Raw genomic sequence first — 23,133 nt, forward strand, 5'->3', positions numbered from 1 at the left:
AGACAATTGGAAGCCGAACTCCTGGTTCCATTAACACCTGACTCATCTTGTGACTTTGGTAAAGTCATGTAACTATTTTGTATCTGTTTGCCAATCTGTATAATGGGTACAATAATACTTACTTCCCTAGTGTTGCAAGGTTTAGTTAATATTTAGGAAGAGCTTTGAGATCCTTGGATGACAGGATCCAGTCCAACCTCCCAAAGTGCAAATTATTTTCACTAGAATTATTATACCTCAGCAAACAAATACATTTAGGCTGAAATTTTTCAATGATGCATAGGGGATTTTGGAGTTCAATTCACATTAATGCATCCAAACTATGTAGGCAGTTTTGAAAATCTCAGTCTAGGTTTTTTAATACTTTATTTCAAAAAAAGGAGTAAGTTTAAAATTACTATTAAAATGATGCATTTTTACACTGAACTTGGTGGCTTTCAAAGACCAACACTCTTCTTACAGAAAATTTCTATAGACAGAAAGCTCTTACCTATATTTTTTAAAGGATTCCTTTACATTTCAGATGCACCATGTTGGAAAGCTGATTTAAGTGTGTATAACCATTGATTAAAAATGTATCTTGTCCAGCTGTATTCCTGCAAACTGCTGCTCCAGCACCATCACTGAAGAAAAGATGCATAATTTTGGATTTCTTGTGCATAAAATCAAAGTTGTAGCTCTAGCCTGCTGTGAATAAATCATACCCAATTAAGCTTCTAGTTCTGCTTTCAAATCAAAATCACAGCTAATCAAAAACATATCAAGTTAGGCGGAAATCAACTAAACTCAGATTTGTGTTTGTTCCTATTGTGTTGGAGGGAAACGTATTTACTAAGGAAACAGGGAGAGTTATAAGGTCAGCTTGGTGCTCTACAAGTGATATGTGCTAGGAGAAATGAGTTTGAATCCCAGACACTGTTTCTCATTCACCGACAAAGCTGCAGACGTGTTTTAAACTCCCAAAGGAAGGCATATACCCCTGTTACACAACAACAAAACCCGCTGGCTTTTCAAGTCTCTAAAGTCTTTCTGCTTGGAAGATAATCATGCTACAAAAATGCACAAGGTTGCAGCTAGAGAGGAGGATGTTTATAAAAAGGAGGGTGAGGAGGAAAGAAACTTTTATAACACACCTTCTTCTAACATCTTCATCCAAGACTTGAACACCCAGTCAGGTACTCCTGTGTAGAAGTTTGGATGAGGTTGTACAAAAGAGGACAGTGTCATACGGTGGCTTTGTGCAGTATTGAAGAAACACTTGGTATTAGAGAGCAGTGCTAAAAACGTAATACAGAAATGAAAAAACTGAATCTAAATGTCAAGCGTATGATGGGAAAATCAATTCAGTAAAACCATTGAGCCTTAAGTGGCACCTATCTTTGATTTCCTTTTTCTCCTACATTGAGCACCTGGTTTCCAACGGCTTATGTTTAAGGGATTTTTCAGGTAGGTGCTTGGCAACCAGTTTGGCCTTTGCAGGGAATTGCATTGTGCATAATGGACATGGCAGCTGTCTCGCAGCTCACCAACAATAACAACCAGTAGCCAGCCAACCCCTGTGAGAATTCTTTTCACAAAGGAGCCATTTCCTAAACAGTCCTAAGGTACCATTCGAAAATCCTCTCTGAAATGAAAGTCTGCAAAGCAAATTCATACAATGAGCTCAAAGATGCAAGTTTTGAATATATCTTTATGGTAACATTTCATTACAGAGGTTTGTAGGAGGTCTGGTGTGTGTTAGCCAGTTACTGACTTCAATGGATATTTGTATAAATTACCAGTTGTGGTGCAGCTTCTGGATTTTAATACACACCTCCATCTTAAGCTTTTTTTCTTTATAGTTTTTTAGTTCTTGCATTGATGATTTTATCTGATACATGATGAGGAGCAGAAAGTTCCTGAGATAAGGGGACTCTCACCCATTCAGGGCTTTGAAGGTGAGCTTGAGCGCTTTGAAATGGACCCACTGGCAGCCAATGTACCATGCAAGATACTGGTATGAGGTATTCATACAGTCAGCTCTGCTTAGAACAAGGGCTGCTGTATGCTGCACTATCTAGCTGCAGCTTCTGAGCCCCTAGGATTAATTCAAGGGGGAAAGAGTTATATTCGTATGAGGGTAATAAATATGTGGGTTGTGGTTCGTAGATCTACTTCCTAGAGGAATGAACACAATAGCTGAACAAGCCAAAGGTCAGAGACATCCCTGTCTGCTGTTACTCCCTGGGTGTCTAGAAACACTGAGTTGTGAAGCATGATTTTGCATCTGTGTGCCACTTTGATCCAGGTAACAGACTCCTGCAAAGGAGGGGCAGGTCACCTTTTCAGCTAGTTCCTCAAAATGCTGCACTCTTCCCAACTCATATAACTTCTGCCTTTAGCCTGCAGCTCTTGACCCTTTCCCCACCCCCACTCCCCTTATTCAAACACTGGATCACTAGGGAAATTACAGAGTGCACATTTATTAAGATGGGGCATAGAGCTAAGTGTCATCTACATACTGATGGCAACATCAGAGCCTGTAGAATCTTTCCTGATGGCCTTAGGAAGATCATGAATAAGAGAAACGATAGTTCCTGTGGGATTCACCATGTGAGGGTCTTTGAGGGAAGAGGGAATAATTTCATCTGAAAGAAGAGAGCAGAGTCAGGTCTTGTAGATGGGTAAGCAGCACCTCGCAGTCCATGGTGTCAAAGGCTGTCACACGGTCCAAGAGAGCTCACATTCACATTTGGCCTCTACATAGTTCTGACTAGGTCATAGCCACGTCCAGCCCTTTTCCGCAAGATGAAAGATGCTAAGATGCAAAACCTTTGAAGGACAGGAAGGGGAAGGGTAGCATGGGAGAAGAGAACCTCAGCTCTCCAAGCAGGACATGACGGGCTAGGAAAAAAGACAAGAATCTGGCTTAAAATCCACTGCCTGAAAGCCAGAAATTCTGAGCCAATGTGAACCTTGGACAGAATGCTTCATTCAGAGACTTACCACACTGAGCACCAAGAGATATGACAGGTGAATAGTACAAAGAGATGACATTCTTTGACATAAAAATATGTCAGCATACTCTTTGGTTACCAGTAGAAGCTGTTTCTGTTTTCCCATTATTTGAAGACATATTTGAAGTTTTCTTAATAAATATCAGTTTTAATATCATCTTTTGTGTTAAGTACAAACGGAAGTCCCTCTTGCCAAATGCTCTGGAGAATTGTCGTGTGTCACATGTCAAGGATATTTACTGTTACTCTTTTTCTTCTTCCTGAAGCAAACTTGCTTAGGGATGAAGCTGTGTAAAGGGGATCAGTGGGTGGTTGTACTTTTGAAAGGAAATTGATCCTTCCCAATAAGTTGGTCCAATAAAAGATATTGCCTCATCCACCTGGTCTCTTTCTCTATTCATGTAATACTGCATTGTCACAGATTTTATAAGAGCCTCTCTGTTGAGGAGAGCTAGATTCTCGGTGATTGCCTGTTTTTAGCAGCTATGTATAAACATATTGAGTGTGCAGTGCTTAACTACCTCTCAGGGATATTGTAAGACTTAATTACATGTTTGTAAAGTGCTCTGAAATCCTTTGATGAAAGACGCTATGTAAGTGCAAAGGAGCGTTATTACTATTATTTATTACTTCTAGGCACAATAGTCTAATTCTTGTAGTTTTTAGGGTTCATGTGAAAATGACCCCAGTGCTCTCCCAGTCAGGATCTACAGTGTATAATTTAGGATATTAGGATTTTTCCTGAAAACAATCCAGTAGGATAATAAGGATCTTTCATTGAAGTAAATGCTAAGAATGAGTGGAAATTTTTACTTCTAAATTCGCACTAGGTAACATGATGCATCACAAAGTTAATTTGGGAAAAATATTTAAATTAATCAATCTTTATAATGTTACCTTTATACAGACGTATTTTCTCTTGAGTTTATCTTCATCATCATAGTTGTATTACTATTAAGCATGTTATATATTGTAGCTAATCAGAAAAAAGTTCATTGGTTAAACTGGAGACCATCTTTTTAATAAAGAAAGCTTGTTGTGCTTGTTCGAAAGCTGCGTTCTTGTACGCTTGTACGTTCTTGTACGCTTGTATTCCTGTGGGTAGTAATTGTACTAGAGAGTGAGTGAGTTGTTGTACGATTAGAGGCCATCGTTAGGAAGCACAAAAAATAGAGAAGCAAATTGAGAAAAATAGAGAAGCAAAAAATCCGCAAACCAGAAGCACAGTGTGGCCTGGTTCTTGGTACTCTGTCAGTTCCTGCAAAGTAGAGCATTGATTGGACAGCAAACTCAGTCATTTTAGGAAGCGTGTTTGTGTCGCATTCTGATCTTTAGAGACTACTCCCACCTTTTCATGCTCTCTGTATGTGTATATATATATCTCCTCAATATATGTTCCATTCTATGCATCCGAAGAAGTGGGTTGTAGCCCACGAAAGCTTATGCTCAAATACATTTTTTAGTCTCTAAGGTGCCACAAGTACTCCTGTTCTTTTTGCGGGTACAGACTAACACGGCTGCTACTCTGAAACCTGTCATTCTGATCTTTGCATTTCTGAATGGGATCTCCAAAGGCTTGTAGCATAATTGGTACATGGCAGGATGGGTGTGTAGTTTTATGCATTTGACTGTTTGAATATTGCTTGGTCAATGCCACTCTGCAGTTATAATGCCTCATGCATGTGGTTAACTAGCAACCACCAGAATTTTGTTTACTGTAGTGCCCAGTGGTGGCTGAGGGAGCCCCCAAAATTGCAGTTTAAAAAGGGATGGGAGGAAGACCCTAGCATGTACTTGTCACAGCTCACTTGAGTAAATTCTGCAAACAGGCTTACTCTCCTCCCAAGCCTTTCACCGCCATGACATCCACACACTCAGAAGGGTGATGAATGCTACTGTTCAAATAAACTCCATTCTCTATGCACTAATTACAGTACTCAGTAAATTAAACCCTTTAATGCCACCTAGTGACATATTGCTATTATTACAAGCTATTATATGTTCCTGTTATTTATTGTATATTGCCAACATATTTTATTTTTAATAATTAGGGAACACATTTCCCTTGGTGGTGGTGAATATAATCTTGAATGATCAAAATGTTGGTATTAGAGATAATATAAAATACTCTTTTTAGAGATAAGTAATCTCCTCGGGGCTATTTCATGTAATTGTATTTGCGTGCAAAAGGTGTGGGATAACTGAAAGCTGTTGAAGATCCCTATGGGCATCAATGTAATTTTAAATATTGGGTTTGCTTGTATATTATTTCCCTCTGAAAAACTTCTTAGGGATTTACTCTTTCTTATGCCCTAGACTGCTTCACTTAAATTGAATCATACAAGCAAAGACAGTGACAGGCTAACCACAGGGGCAGTTGAATCAAAGTAGTACTTAGTGTGACCTGGTTTTGTATTGCATGCTAGTGCAAGTCCACATGTGGTTCAGCCAAGCAATGTTTGGCATAAATCTGGGGTGGTGGGAATGCTACACCATTCAGGCTCCAGCCTGAATGCTGATAAATAGTACAGCAGCCTCAGGTCTAATGTAGTATATGCAGCTGCCAGTGCTCTTCAGATACTATTAGGACAGCCAGGAATTAGATGGACAGAGAGATGCTCCAATCATACCCATTTTTTCCTTGCCACACTGGCAGCTGGGGCAGGGAGCGAGTGATAGCCACAATGATGTACCATATCACCACAGGAACGCCCTATCTGAGGTAATCTTCCGAGGGTCAGATCCACCAGGCCGTATTATCCCTAAATATGCAGTGTAGCTAATACATACCAAAGAAAAACATAAAAATTGTTCATAGTCCTATTGAGAATAGAGGGGATTTGTGCCTATCGACGTCTGTTAAGAATTGGGCTTTTTTTTTTTTTAAATAAATACAGTGTAATTATAGGCAGTAATAAAGATTTCTTCTCCATATACGAATAGCATTGATCATGTAATTTGAGAGCTTTGGAAGAAAGATAGCTTTGATTGATTTTGTTTTACTTGGACTATGTAGTCTCACCAGATGAAATCTGGAGCTTTGACTTATAAGTAAAACTCCATTAGCATTTATAGGTGAAACCCCAGTGACTTATCATTTTGCCCTCATATACCCCATATCTAAATTTGTTCAACTCCTGTACATATATGTCGCAAAATTTGTCAGTTACTGAGGAGATAAAGGTGGATTACCTTGCTCACAGGTCCCCAGGAGGAACCCTGTTTGTCTGGAGAGGATTTTAAATCATATTTGTCACCAGTGGTTTCCTTGAAACACATTTTGACATGTCCTTGAGTTTTATCGCTTTGATCAACACATTGGGTAGTTCTATTAACTGTAAACTGGGTCCTATAGGGTGAAATATATCAGCTGGCTAGAACCTGCCAATAGTTTTGTCTCCTCACAGGCTGCTTATCCAGGTTTTTCGTCTTTGTTCATATATTCAGAAAAAAAAAGAACATTTGCCAACTGGGGCAGAGACTGTTTCATGAGGCTTACCTAAGAGCTCCCACACTACAATGAAGTGCTTTGTCAACCAGCCAGCAGTGAAATGACTCCTCATAATCAGGTTGAAATAATAATTGTGAGTTGTATGACAACAGTCCTTTGACCATAATACATTTATCATAAAGGTTCCTGGAGAGAACCTATTTGGGCATGTTATTTTGCAAATAGCTTTAGAAATACTTTAAAAAGTACACTTGGAGGACATTGAACGCTGTCATTCATCGATAGCTGCAATGACTTTTGACCTGTCCAATCTGCAGCAGGGCTTGTTAACAGAGTTATAGCAAGGTTTCAGCTAGGACTGTTCAAAAGAAAATCCTTGACCATACTGGAGCAGCAAACAACCACAAATTATGCAGGTAGGCAATTGCAGGGTACTTGGACCTACCATGTTCACTCTAGAAATTAGTCTGAAGTGTCTTACTTACAGTCCTTGAACTTTACAATTGCTTCTGTCATACCGGATCTCACCTACAGGAAATCAAAGTTACTGAATAGAATGTACCTCACGAAACAGGCAGCACAGTGAAATTTTAAAGATTCAAGACTTAGCTATTAAACTGTGCATGAAGAGAGTAATATTCCCTCATCCTAACCTCAAACTACCCACAAGAATGAGTTTATGGTTTATATTCTCATCACAGGGCTGCAAAAAAATTCAGATGGAAGGAGCTTCAGAAGCTGTGCATATTTATGGAGATGGTACAATATTATAACCCTTAATGTATCTGTTTAGTGATTAAAATATATTAGAGGGCCTCTGTCAGGACAGTTTAGGCCAAATTTATGATTTGTACAAATAGCTTTTACAAATATCAATAAAAATGTTATATATAAAAACAGCTCATTTTAATGGATTTCTCTGAAATCTGTGTATGAAAACTGTTCATTGTAACCTGTCATTTTCTCTTACAATGAAATCAAACAAATCTAAATGTTTTTGTTTCTCAAGGTGCATTTACTTTCCGGGGAGGAACTAAATGACAATAGTAAAGGGCTTTTGGTTTCAAGCTATGTCGTGACGTCCCAACTCACAAATCACAATCTGTGCTCTGCAAGAGCATGCACCACCAGGACTGGGCATGTGTTTATCCTTGGTTTAGTTGGGCTCTTTTCTTGCTTGCTTTCTGTAACGTGCTGATTTAATATATTTGTGAGGAGTATAATAAAGCCTAAGTCCATAACAGTTGCTTAATTAACTTAATTTGCATAGGTTTAATAAGTTCTGACTGCACTTTACTTTTTGGACTGTAAATGACACTCAAAACACATGGGACTTGATTTTGTTTTCACTCCATCATTTATGTTCCACTGATATAATGCCATAGAATTCAGTGGAGGTACTCCTGATTTACATCAGTGTACATGAGATTGGGATCAGGCCCAGTAATCACTTCTACTTGGTACTGATGCCCTTTGGAGTGCCCCATAGGGCAATGACTTGGTGGCTCTAATGCAGAACTCTCCAATTAATTTTGAATTGCAACATCATATGCTATACTTGTCATCCAAATGACAAAATACTTGTCATTCAAAGAGCTAAAGTCTCTAACAATACTTATTTCCATACCTGAACCTAATGGCAATATATGCAGCTAAAACTGACTAATTGTCCACAGTTTTATATTTCATACAAGAACAACCTGGACAAAAAAAATGTACTACAGTATAAAGAATTGTACTCTATTGCCAGTAGGGGGCAATCTTGGCATAGAATTTGTACACAATTCTTGCTTTCCTCCTCATTCCCTCTCCCCCCCCCCCGCCCATATTCTTTTGTGTAGAAAATCAAATTAAACAAGAGGCAAAAAATAGTTTTATAGTGGAGTCATCATCAAATATGTCTAAATCAGGCACAATTAATAGTTGATTTCAGCATGATTATTGTTACAAGTGCAGATTATACATCCTGCATTCTGTTCTGTGATCAACAATAATTATCCAGAAATGCTCCATCTTCCAGTGTTGCTAATGTATATGTCTGTGCTGCTGGAAAACAACAGTTAAGTATTGTTTATGGTAAAGGTAATAACCTCTGAATTATTCATTGCCATGTGGCTGGCTGGCTTTTCGGAGTCCCTTTGCCCTTTGGCTTTCCTTGGGTGAATATTTACAGTAAGTCATTTAGGCTAATGTTAAAGAAAATTAAATTTCTTGATTGGTTGTCACTAGAGCAGTAATGGGCTGCAGAGATCTGAGAAAGAGGAGTCCCCTTCCCAGCCCCGCTTCAACAGCTTTATATTAAATGTCATCATACAATATGTTAGCACAGAGACTAATCTTTTAAAAAAAGTGAAACAGAAGAAAATTGCCAATTTTAATTCAAACCTCCATTACATTTCTCACAATGTATTCAATTAAGAATCTATAAAACGTATTGTAGTAGAGTCTTCAGCATGCTCAGTACGCAGCACAGCTGCTAAACTTCATTCCTGAGGCAAACACCAAGCAGGCAGAACAGCAAAAAGAAAGAAAACAACAGTGGGGGGATAGCCCAGTAGCAGTGATCCTTTCAATGGGCTTGAGCAGTCCTTAAATAGCATGCTGACTGGATCATGCATTGAGCTTTGCCTCAGGCTCTTAAATACCTTAACTGGCAATCATTGCCTGAGTCAGAAATCTCCAGACTCCCTCTCTGCTTCATGTTTCAATTTTGAATGCTCTTATCAACTTTATGGGCCATAAGAACATATTGAGAACATGCAAAGAGTGGCTCAGAATACACAGGGATGGCAGAGCCTTGTTCATGCCCTAAGCAACAGTTGAAGAATTTAGATTCAAATTATCAAACTTTTATTTCTTTAGCAATGAAAAATGAAAAGGTATTAACTATGAAAGACACTCACACGCACATTATGTATATTGTATATATAAGGTGTGTTTGTATATATAATCTGCATGGTGCTAAAATGGGGGGTTTATTTCAGCTATTACTGATACTTATAATGTAATATATCCCTGTAGATGTACATTGTGCATTACAAAATGTCAGGGTCCTTGCTCCAAAGAGCTTCCTTGGTCTGGTCTACACACAGATTTTGTTCTGCTATAACCATGATAGCTTGTGGTGTCAGATATATACTTACCCAGACAGGTATGTTGGTAGAACCCCTCGTGTGGATGCAGCTATACCAGAATAAAGGTCCTTGATACCAGTATAGCTCATTCCCCTTCCCATACATGAATAACCTATATCAGTATAAGCCTGTTTATACAGTATAACTGCATCCACACTAGAGGGGGTTGTATTGCTTTAACTGTACCAGTAGAGTTAAAGTTGTACAACTTTGTAGTGTAGACAAGGCTTAAGAGGCTGATCCTTCAACTCTCACTCATGGCAGTAGCCCTAGTTCATGCTAATTCGCCTCATTAGTTGCAGTGAGACTACTGGCATAAGTACAGGCTACAGCACTGAATGCAGTGTCAGACAAATACAGAACCAGAGATTATGGTTCGGATGTGTGTGGGGGCGGGGGGGGGGAATCAGTGTCAAAATGCTTCACAAAAGGCCTGGGTTTAGAGGAGAGAGGTGGCACATATCACACAGGAATTGGGAGACTGTTTTGAGTATAAGAGGCCTTTGCACCATATTCCTGTACTGGTTCTTTCCTTCAGCCAATTATTTCTTCTATGCTTTTCCCAGCTAAACCCATTTCTTCACTCCTGATTTCTTCTTCTCTTCAGCGGTGATCCCTCTGACTGACTCTGAACACAAGTTACTGCCTTTGCACTTTGCGGTTGATCCTGGGAAAGACTGGGAGTGGGGGAAAGATGACAATGATAACACCAGACTGGCCAGGTAAGAACTCTCTGTAATCTTAACAATAAGGTGTCTTGAACCCATCAAGCCTGATCTATGTTCCGGGACACTCACTAAGAGAGAGCTTTATTGGGGAAAAAGAGGTGGGTGGTTCTCAACCTTTACTAACATGCCGTGAGCTGCAGTTAGTCTGAACAATGCAAATTCTCTCCTGCGGTGAAGTGTGAATATTGATTTTCCTTGGATGTATTTTTAACTAATTAGTCATCTGTTCTCTTTCCTCTGTTTTTCTTCAGCTTGATTCTGTCTCTGGAGGCAAAGCTTAATCTCCTGCACAGCTACATGAATGTAACTTGGATACGCATACCATCTGAAACACGGGTAACCCTTCCCCCCGTCTAAACAACAGAAGAGAAATAAGCCACAACAGGGCGTGTTCATAGCAGAGATTGCAGGGTTCGGCTACCTGCCTTGTGCCACCTCAGGAGTGAACCAATAGCCAATAAAGGCACACAGACTGGTGTAGCTCCCTGATTTTGGAATAAGGCTTGTAAATTTTTCATCTCATTTTCTTTAAAAACACACACACACACATACACACACACACACACACACACACACAGCTGCATGGGTGTTTTTGCAGCATGCACTCCACTTTGAAAAGTAGTTTCTAGTAAAACTCAACTATTTGGAATTATTTTTCTCTAGTTTTTTTGTTTAATTCTCTCTTTATTTTTAAAGGTTTCCTGAACTATTTAGGCCCTTCTCTGCATTATGCTCCCATATTCCCAGAAGGTCAGCTGCCCTTTCAGCAGCATTTTACTGTCTAAAAATCCAATTTCAACTCAGTTTCTCTTATAAGAACTGAATTTGGACCACTGGATAGCTCATAGCTCCACTTTTACATTAGAAAGTGGCTGACAGGGCCACAAACTGCTGCTAAAATGGCAGCCTGGCACCTTGGGAGGAGGAAGCTATTTAAAATGGTGCACAGCTGGGACCTCATCGCTGAATCTCTCTCACACAATTCCCATGCAAATCATATTAAAGGAGATGGGGGTTAATCTAGTGTCAAAAAGTTGATGGGCGAGGACAAAGGTAATTAGGCACCCAGCTCAACCGGGGGTTGAAAAGAGAAACAGCGAAGGTCTGCAGGAGAAAAAATTAGTTTTACAAGGTGCAGTGTATGTTCATTGAAGGCGCCACTCCTAGTAAGAGACTTCCAGAGCCTTTCTTTCCTCTGTCAGCTCCAATTCCTCCCACATACTCTCTGCCCATTCCTTTCATTAACAGATCCTCATTTCCCCCCCTTGTTCGTGAATCATGTCTGGTCCCATTTTGGTGTTACCTACCACCTCCCCTTTGCTTCCACTGAATTAATCTGTCTGGACAGACAAGCCCCATCTCGATTAATTATTATTATTATTTATTGTATTAGCTGACAGGCTTATGGGCTGGCTTTTCATTCTTCTGCAATGTGGGGTGGACATTGTTTTATAAAGCAACTGTGAACCTCGTTTTTAACTGAACTGAAGAAAACTCCTAGAGGGAAATCCTGGCCCCATTGAAGTCACTGGCAAAACTCCTATTGATTTCAGTAGAGCCAGGATTTTATCCTTAGTGTTGGAGAAGATGATAAATTTGTCCTTGTTCTTGCATCCAATATTCATCTGTAATATAATGTGTATAAGTATAGAGTACTGCTGCGCCTTCTGTTGTTTGTATGGGTGTCTTTGATTCAGTGTCTATACCAGAGAAGTAGAGCCAGTTCTTATTGAGTCACAATGTATAAGTAACTCTGCTGAGAGCATAATGTTGTCTCACTTGTGCTTTTGCACATCTAGATAGTAATAAGCTAATTATTGACAGGTTTATTTTGGATGGGCAGAATGGCATAACTCATAGTAATTCCCCAGCAGAGCTGAAACTTTTCCCCTATGGAATGAGGGTGAAATTGTCCCTTTTGCAGAGGGCATATAGGTGCTGGTGCTGGGGGTGCTGTCACACCCCCGGCTTGAAGTGGTTTCCAATATATACAGGATTTACAGTTTGGTTCATTGGTTCTCAGCACCCCTACTATAAAAGTTATTCCAGCACCCCTGGGGCCAGCACAAGCATATGCACCACTTAAGCCTTATTTTGAGGACTTATTTGAGACATAGTACCAGTACTGGCTTTTTGCACAGGGATGAATTTTGCTCTGAAGGATTATGGTTAGTTAAACTTCTCATATTTGCTGTTTGGCAGATGTAAAGACGTGGTGCTTCCTGGTGCTGAACATGCTCAATATCCATTGTAGTGAGTGAGTGGTTTGGGCGCTCATCATCTCACAGTATCAGCCCTCTACGTTAGCAAGAGTTTCACCAAAGTGGCCAGCTGTTGCAGTAGTTTTAAAGTCTCTTTTTCCCAGTTCTGGAGACTTATTTTTATCCCGGTGGTCACAAATGAGTTTATGATCTCAACTTAGACCCTAATGAACACTGGTCTCTATCCCAGACATGTCTCACAATTTAGTATGATTTGCAGCATCTGTTCCAGGGAGGCTCAGAATTGAGAGGGTAGGGGTGTTGCCAGCCAGGACTGAGCTGTATTCATAGTTTGGGAACCTTGCAAGTTACTTAACTGTTATTTTCATAGCATTTGCTAGTGCTGTTATTGTCCGGCTTTCATGAATCCCCATAAAATTATTATAGCGATGTACCTTGAGAATGGTGTGGTAGCCTAGCTACCACAGAGCACAAACTGGGCAAATATCTCACGTATGAGAGAGGGAGTGCAGATTTGAACTAAGTGTTAATGTTGCTCTTCAGAACAAAATTGACACTAAGTTAATAGTCTTGCAGAATTGTAGTTAAATTTACTAGCCCTGGCATAAAATCAGTTACCAATCCTTTACCTTGACGGTGATGATAATGAAGAACTTTACTCTCTCACCCAGCAAAAAATGTCACTTACTCTCAACAAGTGGGTGGGTAGAATTTTGCAAATTAGAATGAACATGTGCAAGTTTGAAAGCTGCAAGAATTTGTAGTGTCCCATTTGGGATCCTTTTGTAACTATTCTGTGCAAACTGTTGTGTAGTTTCACCTTCAGGCATGAACCGGAACTCAGATTTCCACATAAATGTTAACTCGTCCGCATTTTGTGATTGACAGTAATGTATTTTTTTTATAAACTAATATTGTTGCAGAATATACACTTATCTCTGAAGTAATATACCTTCTGTTTTGTTCATTGTAGGCCCTGTAGGCTACAGAGGTTAATTAAAACTTAACTTTAAAATAGCTCTGTGTAGATTTAAAGCTACAAGTTAGAGCAATTTGATGGGGGATATAAAACGTAATCCTTGTGTAAAACTGATTTTATTCTATCTAATCATAACTAATTTCCCCTAACAGGCCCCTTTGGCCCAGCCAGAATCGCCCACCGCTTCAGCAGGGGAGGATGTTCAGTCTCTGGCCGACTCAATGGACTCAGACCGAGATTCCATCTGTAGTAATTCAAATGGCAGCAATGGCAAAAATGGTAAAGAAAAGGAAAAAGACAAACAAAGGAAAGATAAAGACAAAAACAGGACGGATTCAGTTGCCAATAAACTCGGAAGCCTCAGTAAAACTCTAGGAATTAAGCTGAAAAAGAATATGGGTGGGCTGGGAGGGCTAGTGCATGGGAAGATGAGCAGAGCAAACTCAGGGAATGGGAAAAATGGCGACATCACAGAAAAAGTCAAAGAGAAGAAGTCGAAGTCTCGCAAAGGGAGCAAAGAGGAGTCCGGACAGTCTGCGAGCACGTCTCCATCTGAAAAGACAACTCCCTCTCCTACTGACAAGGCGAGCATTTCACCTGCCGAAAAGATAAACACAAAATCCCTCTCTGACAAACAGTCTGACCCGTGGAAATACAGCACCGATGTAAAGCTCAGCCTCAACATTTTGAGAGCTGCCATGCAAGGAGAACGCAAGTTTATTTTTGCTGGCCTTCTTCTGACTAGCCATAGGCATCAGTTCCATGAGGAGATGATCGGCTATTACCTGACCAGTGCCCAAGAGCGCTTCAATGCCGAGCAGGAACAGAAGCGAAAGGAGGCTGAGAAAAAAGCTGTTCTCAATGGGTCATCTTGCAGGAAACTGGAGCAAGAAGCATATTCAAAAGACAAGTTAGAATCATCTCCTCAGGACAGGGCATCACCAGTCTTGCCTCAAAGCCATACAACTCAACTGGTTTTAAAGTTTAAAGATCGCACTAGTCCCACTCCAGGGTCATTTTCTTCACCAAGTAATAGTGCTAAGAAAAGTGGACCCGTTCCGGTATCTGCCCACTATAGCCATACTCCACCTGTTCAAAGGCAAAGCGTTATCCATTTGCATGATGTCAACTCCAAGCCATCAAGCTTCCAAGATGATAGCTATAAGCCAGTGGTTGGCACCTTAAAAACATGTGCCACTTATCCCCAACAGAATCGATCACTGTCTTCACAGAGTTATAGCCCAGCGCGGATATCAGGTATCCGTACAGTGAACACAGTGGAATCACTGACCTACGCCATGCCTACCGACCACAAGTCACAGACATTTACAAATGGGTTTAATACTGGTGATATTAGAGATTGCTTAGAATATGCTGATGAGGAGGCTCCTCAGATCTGGTTGAACAATGATAAAAACCGAGGCAGAAGCACAGTTTCCCCAATATATTCCATCCAGCAGAACCGTTGCAAGAAAGAGAACTGTTCCTTTTATGGTCGTCCTGAGACTGAAAATTACTGCTCATACTGCTACAAAGAGGAGTTAAAGCGTAGGGAGAGAGAAAGTAAGGGACACCGGCATTGAGGATTGTGAGGATCCTTCCCTGACTACTTAGTTTAACCATTTTCTTACTTGCAAAGTAAATAGCAATGGATTATGGAAAAAGGAATCCTAAAAAGGGAATGATGGGTAAATAATGTCTAGCTTGTCACTTTTCTGGGGCAGTGCAGAAATAAGAGGATTAATTTATCATAAAGAATTTATTATTTTCCATTTTGTCAGTGTCTTTTTTACATACACTGGTAAGCTGAAAGGTTGTTTACTCCTTTGTCAGTGCTGTGTATATGTTTGGTCAAAAATGTACTAATGGTGCCTGAATTTACACTGACATCACTCAGGTAGTAGAATGACAGGGAAAAAGTCATAATACTGGAGATGTGGTATTGTAATAGGATAGTATCTGCCTCATATACATTTGAAATTCTATAGCCATCATAGGGGTGATTTTTTTCTCAATAGAAAGTACATTTTTCATAGCCCCTTTTTTTAGAAGGGTAGTCATTTTGCATACTGCAAATTTTTAACATAGTGACATATTACATTACTGTAAACATTTTGTATTCATTTAGTGTGAAACGCAGTGTCTCCAGAAATATGTGAATGAAGGTCTGGATTCATGAGGACTGTATCTCCTCATAAGCGTAGGTGGTTGCGGATTTTTTCCTCCCAGTTCAGTAAAAATCTGAACTAGTCAATCCATTTGTTAATTGGTTGTGAATTGCAAGACAGATACTGGACGTTGTTAGAAATATACTGTGGCCCTATTACATGCAAGATTTTGCATGACACACAAAATCCCAGCAAATAATCTTAGTCACATGAATTTCAGCAGCATTTTTATGGCTGTGAAGGTGGGGAGAAATCTATAAAAACTACCTTAAAGGACTTCCAGAACTTGCTCACCAGCCAGAATTTTTTCCACAGTCTAGGGCTGGATGAACTGTTCAGCACAAATAATATGTTGCACGAATTTAATTCCCCTATCCACAATCTGACTTCTTTCTGTTATTAATTTGCTCATTGTCCAAAATTACTGGATGAATGGTTATTGTGAAAATATTTCCATCTAAGCACTACTTGCAATCTATTTGTTGCAACTGTTGTTTTGAGTCTTTTGGACTGAATGACACCCCCCCCCCCCCCCCCACACACACACAAAGAGTTTTCAAGATATCTGTGCAAACACTTCCAGCATGAATACTCACGCAAATGCAGATTTGTGCAAGTCTTCATATCCAAATATTGACATAGGTATTTGTGATACTTCCTTTCCCCTTTAGGAATAAAGTGTTGTTCTAATGGATGTTTGTGAAAAGCAGATAGAGGGGGGTCACAAATACCATCAAAATACATTTGTGGTTCTTATTCCAACAAGTTTTCCTGAATGTTATTTGCAGTTTTCATGCCACCAACCAATGCAAGTATGGCAATAAAACAAACTCAGATTTTTAATATTGATACACTTGTAAACAATGGCTGATTTTTCTGTCTGTCTACATTCATGAACAATAGCTCATTTCCTGCAGGTAGACAGAAAAGCACTTGCCTTCAGGACTCTCTTTGCTAACTGGTAATTCTCTGCCATTCTCAGGATCATGAGTCCAGTTTTATTCAAGTATTGAACAGCATTTTTCCTGGGCCACAAGTGGCTCAGGGCCTATTCTCACCGTACATACTCAGATCTTACACGTGTATAACTGTTAATTTGAGTACAGTTGCTCCTACTTAGCATGGTTGTGAGCTCAGTCAGTCCCTTTGGCCCTGATTCAGCACATACTTAAGTCCATTCATTTTCAGGAAAGCATTTAAACATGAGCCAGAGCCCCCTTGAAATCAGTGGGACTTTGGCACATTCTTAGTGTTAAACACATATTTAAACGGTTTGCTGAATCAAAACTTTATTGACATTTTTATTAATGAATCACCCCCCTATAAAGATGAATTTGTGAAAAATTGATGGGCAATATCTAGCTAGCTCTTTCATGAATTCAGACCTGTATTGAACTGATATCCATTTTTTCATGAAGGGAACATGTTATCAAGCTGAATGAGTTATTAAAGCTCCCTTTATTGTCTGACTCCCCCTTGTGAAGCCCAGAATCATGTTCTTGGTTTTGTATGCTGGTACACAGAGTCTTTTTTGGTTAGCTGTGGTGATTGAGTATATGTTCTACTTGCCAAAGAAATCTGTGATTTCAGATCACCTTACAACAAATCAGACATACTTGATTGCATTTGTTATAGAGAGAGAGACAGAAAAACAGAAAAGACAAAATTTCATGAAGGAAAGAAATATTAAATAATTATTAGAGTAGCAGTAGCATTTGATATTCCTATAAATGCTTCTGTATAAAGTTAAACTTGAGAAAACTGCACTTAGCATCCAGTTGCTCCTGTCCATTTATTTGATTCAGCTGCATCCTCTTTGAATAAGAAGAAATGTGGTCACAGCACATACTTAAAAAATACATAATTTACTCATTTTAAGTTTTAAAAAAATAATTCATTTAGTAAGGTTTTAGATGCAGTACTCGTCAAAATAAGAGGTTTACAAAGTCAATATTTACAGAAGTAATTACTATAGTCCAAATTACTTACCTAGAATATTTTGCAAAGTGTAATTGATCTGCTGAATAATAACACAATTGTGTCAGCATACCCAATCTTCACAATACGCAATGTCATACTTAGTTTTCTGATAATTTTTCATAATTTATTTCTTCAATTATTTAAAATAAATCTATTGTGCGATAGTAGTGCTATTACACAGCCGCCCCTTTCCTCAGTTTCTTTAATAACTTATTGGGCCTTACTAAATTAGCTCAACACACGGTTGCCCTCTTCTGAGAACTTTTTCCCAGCATCCCCTTCTCATACTGTCCCTTTACATTTGGTAGAGATAAGCAGGTGCAGCCCTAAAGTGGCCATTTTGCAACTGGCTGCTGCTAGCTCTATCTTCCTCCCCTGCTCGTGAGTCTTCTTTATTCCGGTTATGCATGCACCCAGTGTTCCATATCTGATTCCTGAGCAGAACTGACACTTATTCCCATTCGCTGCTAGTATTTATTTTGTACTAGCATGGTGCTTGGCACTCTGCACTCCAAACACATAAAGACAGTGCCTGCTCTGATAAACTTATAGCATAAGGACTCAATCTGACAAACACTATGGTGCACACGCCCTTTGAACTGAATTTGCAGGGTCCAGCCCTAAAAGGGAGGTTCTTGTCTATCTTTCTTCAGAGATAACTAGAAAATGCTCATGGCTTGAGTTCACCATCAGTAAAAGAAAATCTTCAGTTGCTCCTCATCCAGCACTTAGAGACCCTGTGCCCCATGTTTGCCATTATAATGAGTAATATATTTGTAACTCCTATACTTTTTATCTTAGATCAAGTGTAACCCACTGGTCAGTGTGTTATATGTACCCCTCTGTGCCTGACCAAGAGAGAAAGTATACCTCTTAACAGCTTTCAGTTAGATGAGCTTGCTTTTTAGCTCATGCTGTAGTAGAGACTCATACTTTTAACTTTGGAGATCTCCAGTTTGATCCCTAGTGTTAGCCAAGTTGGTGGCCAATTATACAAATACCATCGTTTACTTTTTCAAACCTGTTTTTGTTTTGTTTTGGCACTCTCTGATCATGGCACAGCAGCTGGCTGAATCAGCCCATCATTTCTCCTCCTTATGCCACAGCTCTTGCTTTTAGATGCATGTTTGCAGTATTGAGGAAATTGTGCTGTAAATGTAGAACACAAAACAGTGATAGAATATCATCACTTCTGCTCACTCTTCATTGGAAGCCCCAGTTTAAACAAACACTAAATGCACACACACGCAAGATACATTCATAGTCACCAGAAGAAACGTAGGTTAGAGGAAGTAGGTATTGTTTAAATTTTTTGAATGTGCAGTTATTTCCGCTAATCAAAAAATTTTTTTTAAGCAAAAACCCTTATGGAAATATTTTACCTTGCTCACGAAATCTGCTCACAATAGAGGAGGCATATAATCCATAATAGACTTTTGATCACACTTTACATTGATTCCATTTATAAATGGTTCATCAAGGGTTTATAAATGACTGCTAGATGTTGTAAGTATGTTACAGACACGAGTTTGCACATGTGATAGTAATAATCATATCCAGTAGAAGGGTGTTGTAGATGGTCATAAGCAACTTAGGGTATGTCTACACTGTGATTAAAAAAGCCATGCCACTGAGTCTCAGTGCCTAGGTCAGCAGGCTCAGGCTGTGTGGCTTAAAAATAGCAATGTAGATGTTCAGGCTTGGGCAGGGTCTCAGAGCCCGGGCTTTAGCCCAAGCCTGAATGGCTACACCGCATTTTATAGGCCAAGGCCAGCAATGCTGCAGGTCTTTTATTGTATCCCTGTTGACATGTTGGACTCTATAACAACTGATTAACCATTTATTAAAAATCTATTAATTTATTAAGCTTTTTAAATTATTTATAAGTGCACCAATTATATAAAGTGTGACCAACCTTTCTTTAGCAATTTGCTCTTTTTAAATTCAAAGGTAATGTACAAAAGGGTTCTGGGGGAGGAAAGATGCTCCATTTGGAATTTTGTGTGTTGCTCATTTATTAAGAACTTTAAATAGGCCCTCAGATGAAGGCTGAGAGTTCTCTTAAATACAAAAAGTTCTAGGATATGAGCAGTGTTTCATGATGCAAGAAACGTCAAAGGCATGGCTAGCATGGTGTGATTCCAATTGCTTACTTAGGCATGCTGACTGATTGCAGATCAGTGCAAACTGCTGTAACAATCACAGCCTTTGTCCTTCTGTGATCTGCGGGCACATCCCGGTTCGTTTTATTTTTATTGTGGTGAATGTGTTGATATCAAATAATGCACAACTGGCAGAATATTGCTCTTTAAGGTCCTGATCTTGGAAATAGTTACACATGTACTTCACTTTATGCATGTGAATAATCTCCCTCACCCCAACGAGACTGCTCATGTGCAAGGAAACATGTTTATCAGTTTGCAGGATTGGGCCTAACCTTTCAGCCAAATTTGGCCCCCTTTAGGGCAAAATGCTGCTCATTTTCCTTAGACAGAATTTCCAATGACATCAAGGAGAATTTTTCTGGAGGAGCAGCAGACAGGAATTTGTCCCATCAGCCAGATCCAAGGGCCAGCAAAGTTAATGGAAAGAATCCCACTAATTTCAGTGGGCTCTAGATCAGGCCCTTTGTGCACACAAAATAATAGAAACAAGCTGACTAAGGAAGCAATGTCTTCATAACCTTGGGAATGTTTCGTGCATCATTAGATATCCATATCCAAATGGAAATCGCAGTAATTTGTAAAAGACCAAGATCCAGAGAAGCTAAATACCTGACCCTGACTGTAAGTGGCTTTTCAGCTTAATCCATTTTAACTCTTTCAATGTACTGCAAGTATATTTGTTTGAAGCTATGGCAACTTCCATAGAATACCACCAAATAGTATACAGCATAGAATTTCAATTACTTCAGTAAACTACACTACTTTAAATTTATTGGCGCATTAATTTCCTGTGTATATGATTAAAAAAAGAATAGTATATTGTTAAAAAAAAAGGTATTTGTAAGTGTGTTCTGTTTGTAGATTTAAGGCTGTATTATGTTGGAATTTTACAAGCCAAATTTAAATTGTAATATAGATATTATTTTTATATTATTTTCAAAATATGCTACAGAGCAATATTTTGCGCCTTTATTATAAACAGGGTTGTCATTTTAGTAGGTTAACTTTGGAAATGTTGGTAGAAATTAACCATGAAAAGAAAGCTTTGTAAACATTCTCGTAAATTCTGAATGTTGTTTGTTGTTCACTCCAATGTCTATTGAAAGTTGGAATATATGAATGTTTTTTATTGAAAGGCTTTACATTTTTGTTTATATATTTTGGTACAGTACTTCCCTCTCCCCACTCAACCTCTCCAACGAACACCCTTTTTTATGAGCAACTTCAGAGTCATTAATTCATCCAGAAGGTTTTCTTACCTGAATAAAAAAAGAAGTCCCTACACAGAATGTGGTTGGGATTCATAACAGTTTGAATCCATTTCAGTAGATTTATTGGTTTTTTTAAATATGTTTATGGAATTGTTATTCCTACCAAAATGGAGAGTGAGAATGAGACACTGGTGTAATAAAATAATACCTGTAGATTGTAAATCACTCTAGATTGTGGAAATGTCAACTTCTAACTGGTAAATGCATTTTATCCTACTGTGTATCTCTGCCCAGCATGCCTACACATACACCCATGTTTGCATATCAGCTTCTTGCAGATTACATTATTCAAATTTTATTTCATAGTACTTTGCACTGTACATATCAATATCTGATGAACTGTGCAAAAAAAAAAGACTTTGCTACTAATGCATATGTAAGTCACAAAACAACAGGTACAATTTTTCAGATGCAGGAATTGTTGGGTATTTTTAAAAAAACAACTACTACTGATTGTATTGCAATCAAAATTTTCAAATTTGGGTGCCTGAAATTAGGACCCTAAATCCATATTTGGGCTAATAAATGAGTGGCCTGGTTTTAAGAGGTGCTGAACATTGACTTCATTGGGAATTGCTGATGCTTGATGACTTCAGAAAATCAAGCCAGTTGTTTAGGTGCCTATAGGTGATCTTTTTTGCCTGTGTGAATTCAGGGTTTTTTTTTTTTTTTTTTTTTTTTTTTATTGCTCTCTCTTTTTTGACTCAATGAAAACTATATGCCCTTTAGTGATTTTCATTTTCTGTGTAAATAATTATGATTATTTATAAAGTGATCACTTGGGTATGGAGAACCTGCCTTGGTGTACCAAAATACAGTATAATTGTCCATTTAATAACAACCTACTTCTTAGCAAGGCTAGGATTCCTCAGACGTTAGGGGAAGTGTATCTTTATTTATTTTTCCTTGCAAAGCCTGACCACAATAATTTGCTTCTCTTAGGTGAACATGCTGTTTTGACCCATCTGTTTTACCTCCCATTACCTGAATGCATGTACTGTACCAAGGGAATCTAAATGGCTGATGCACATTTGCACTGTGGAACACACAGCGTGGGTAAAAGCCACCATGTTCCAAACAGCCTTAAAGTTATGACTCTCTGGGGACCGAGAGTCATTTAACTGGATGCAGCCTGTGTCCCCACCTCCTCATTTACCCATGACTGTAAATTGCTCTAGTCTGCTGTAGCCTGCATAATTATGTGGTGCTGTAAAACTGTCTCCTCTGTATGTTAATTTAAATCATAGGTAGGGTTTGTTTGGGTTTCTTGGAATAAAAATGGTCTTGAAAGTTCCAATTCTTTGATAACTGCCAGTGTGCTGGAAAACCTCAATGAAAAGGAGGGAAAAGAGAGAAAAAGTAATTGGGCAGGTAAATGGTGGGTAACATAGTAACTACGGCAACAAAATATTTAGTGGAGTACAAAGTTCTGGATATCAAAAATCATTGTCTGCCTAGGCTTGTGGATCATCCCACATAAACTCAGAGAACAGAAGCATGTTGCTTTGCCATTCATCTGTTTAATTGTCCAGACCTGTTCATTGACAATGCTCATTCATTGTTTTTCTCCCCTTGTGGAGAGGACTTTATTTGTAACATTGCCTGAAGTTACAAAGGCATGGTAAAATGTCAGAACTAAGTCAGTGCCTAACATTGCTCCATTTATTAATTATAATTGGCTTTCTTTTGACTCTCTTAATGCTTTTCATTAGAGTGAAATGCAGTTTGAAAACTGGTGACCCCATTCTGCTCTTTCTTACGCATCAGTTTTACATCAGTGCAACGGCGAAGTGATGCCAGATTTGCATAGGTGTAACTGAGGAGAAGGCCCTGCGTGGGCTCTCATGTAGAGGTGTTACTGCTTTGTCACAGAACCAAATTAGAATGTGGCATGGGCCAAATTTTGCCCAAGTGAAGTGGTAGTTTGCCAGGAGCCGGGGACCTGTGCCTAATTTGCTCAAAATAGAGCAGACTCTGCCATAGTGGTCTTTTAATATGGGCACTGTCCCCTGGGCTCTTCTGTCCCTGTGAACAGCATC

At 39.1% G+C, this 23,133-nt stretch overlaps 1 protein-coding gene across 1 annotated transcript in view; it reads left to right on the forward strand.

Annotated features, from left to right (window-relative positions):
- Nucleotides 1–15,093, forward strand: part of OTUD7A (OTU deubiquitinase 7A) — a 127,875-nt gene extending 112,782 nt beyond the window's left edge. The window contains exons 9-11 of the mRNA XM_065412413.1: nt 10,189–10,303; nt 10,561–10,645; nt 13,663–15,093. Coding sequence (XP_065268485.1) covers nt 10,189–10,303; nt 10,561–10,645; nt 13,663–15,093 — 1,631 coding nt within the window. The remainder of the gene's footprint in view (nt 1–10,188; nt 10,304–10,560; nt 10,646–13,662) is intronic.
- The last annotated feature ends 8,040 nt before the right edge of the window (nt 15,094–23,133 follow it).

The sequence above is a fragment of the Emys orbicularis genome, chromosome 10 (assembly GCF_028017835.1).
Source record: "Emys orbicularis isolate rEmyOrb1 chromosome 10, rEmyOrb1.hap1, whole genome shotgun sequence".
Classification (NCBI taxonomy): domain Eukaryota; kingdom Metazoa; phylum Chordata; order Testudines; family Emydidae; genus Emys; species Emys orbicularis.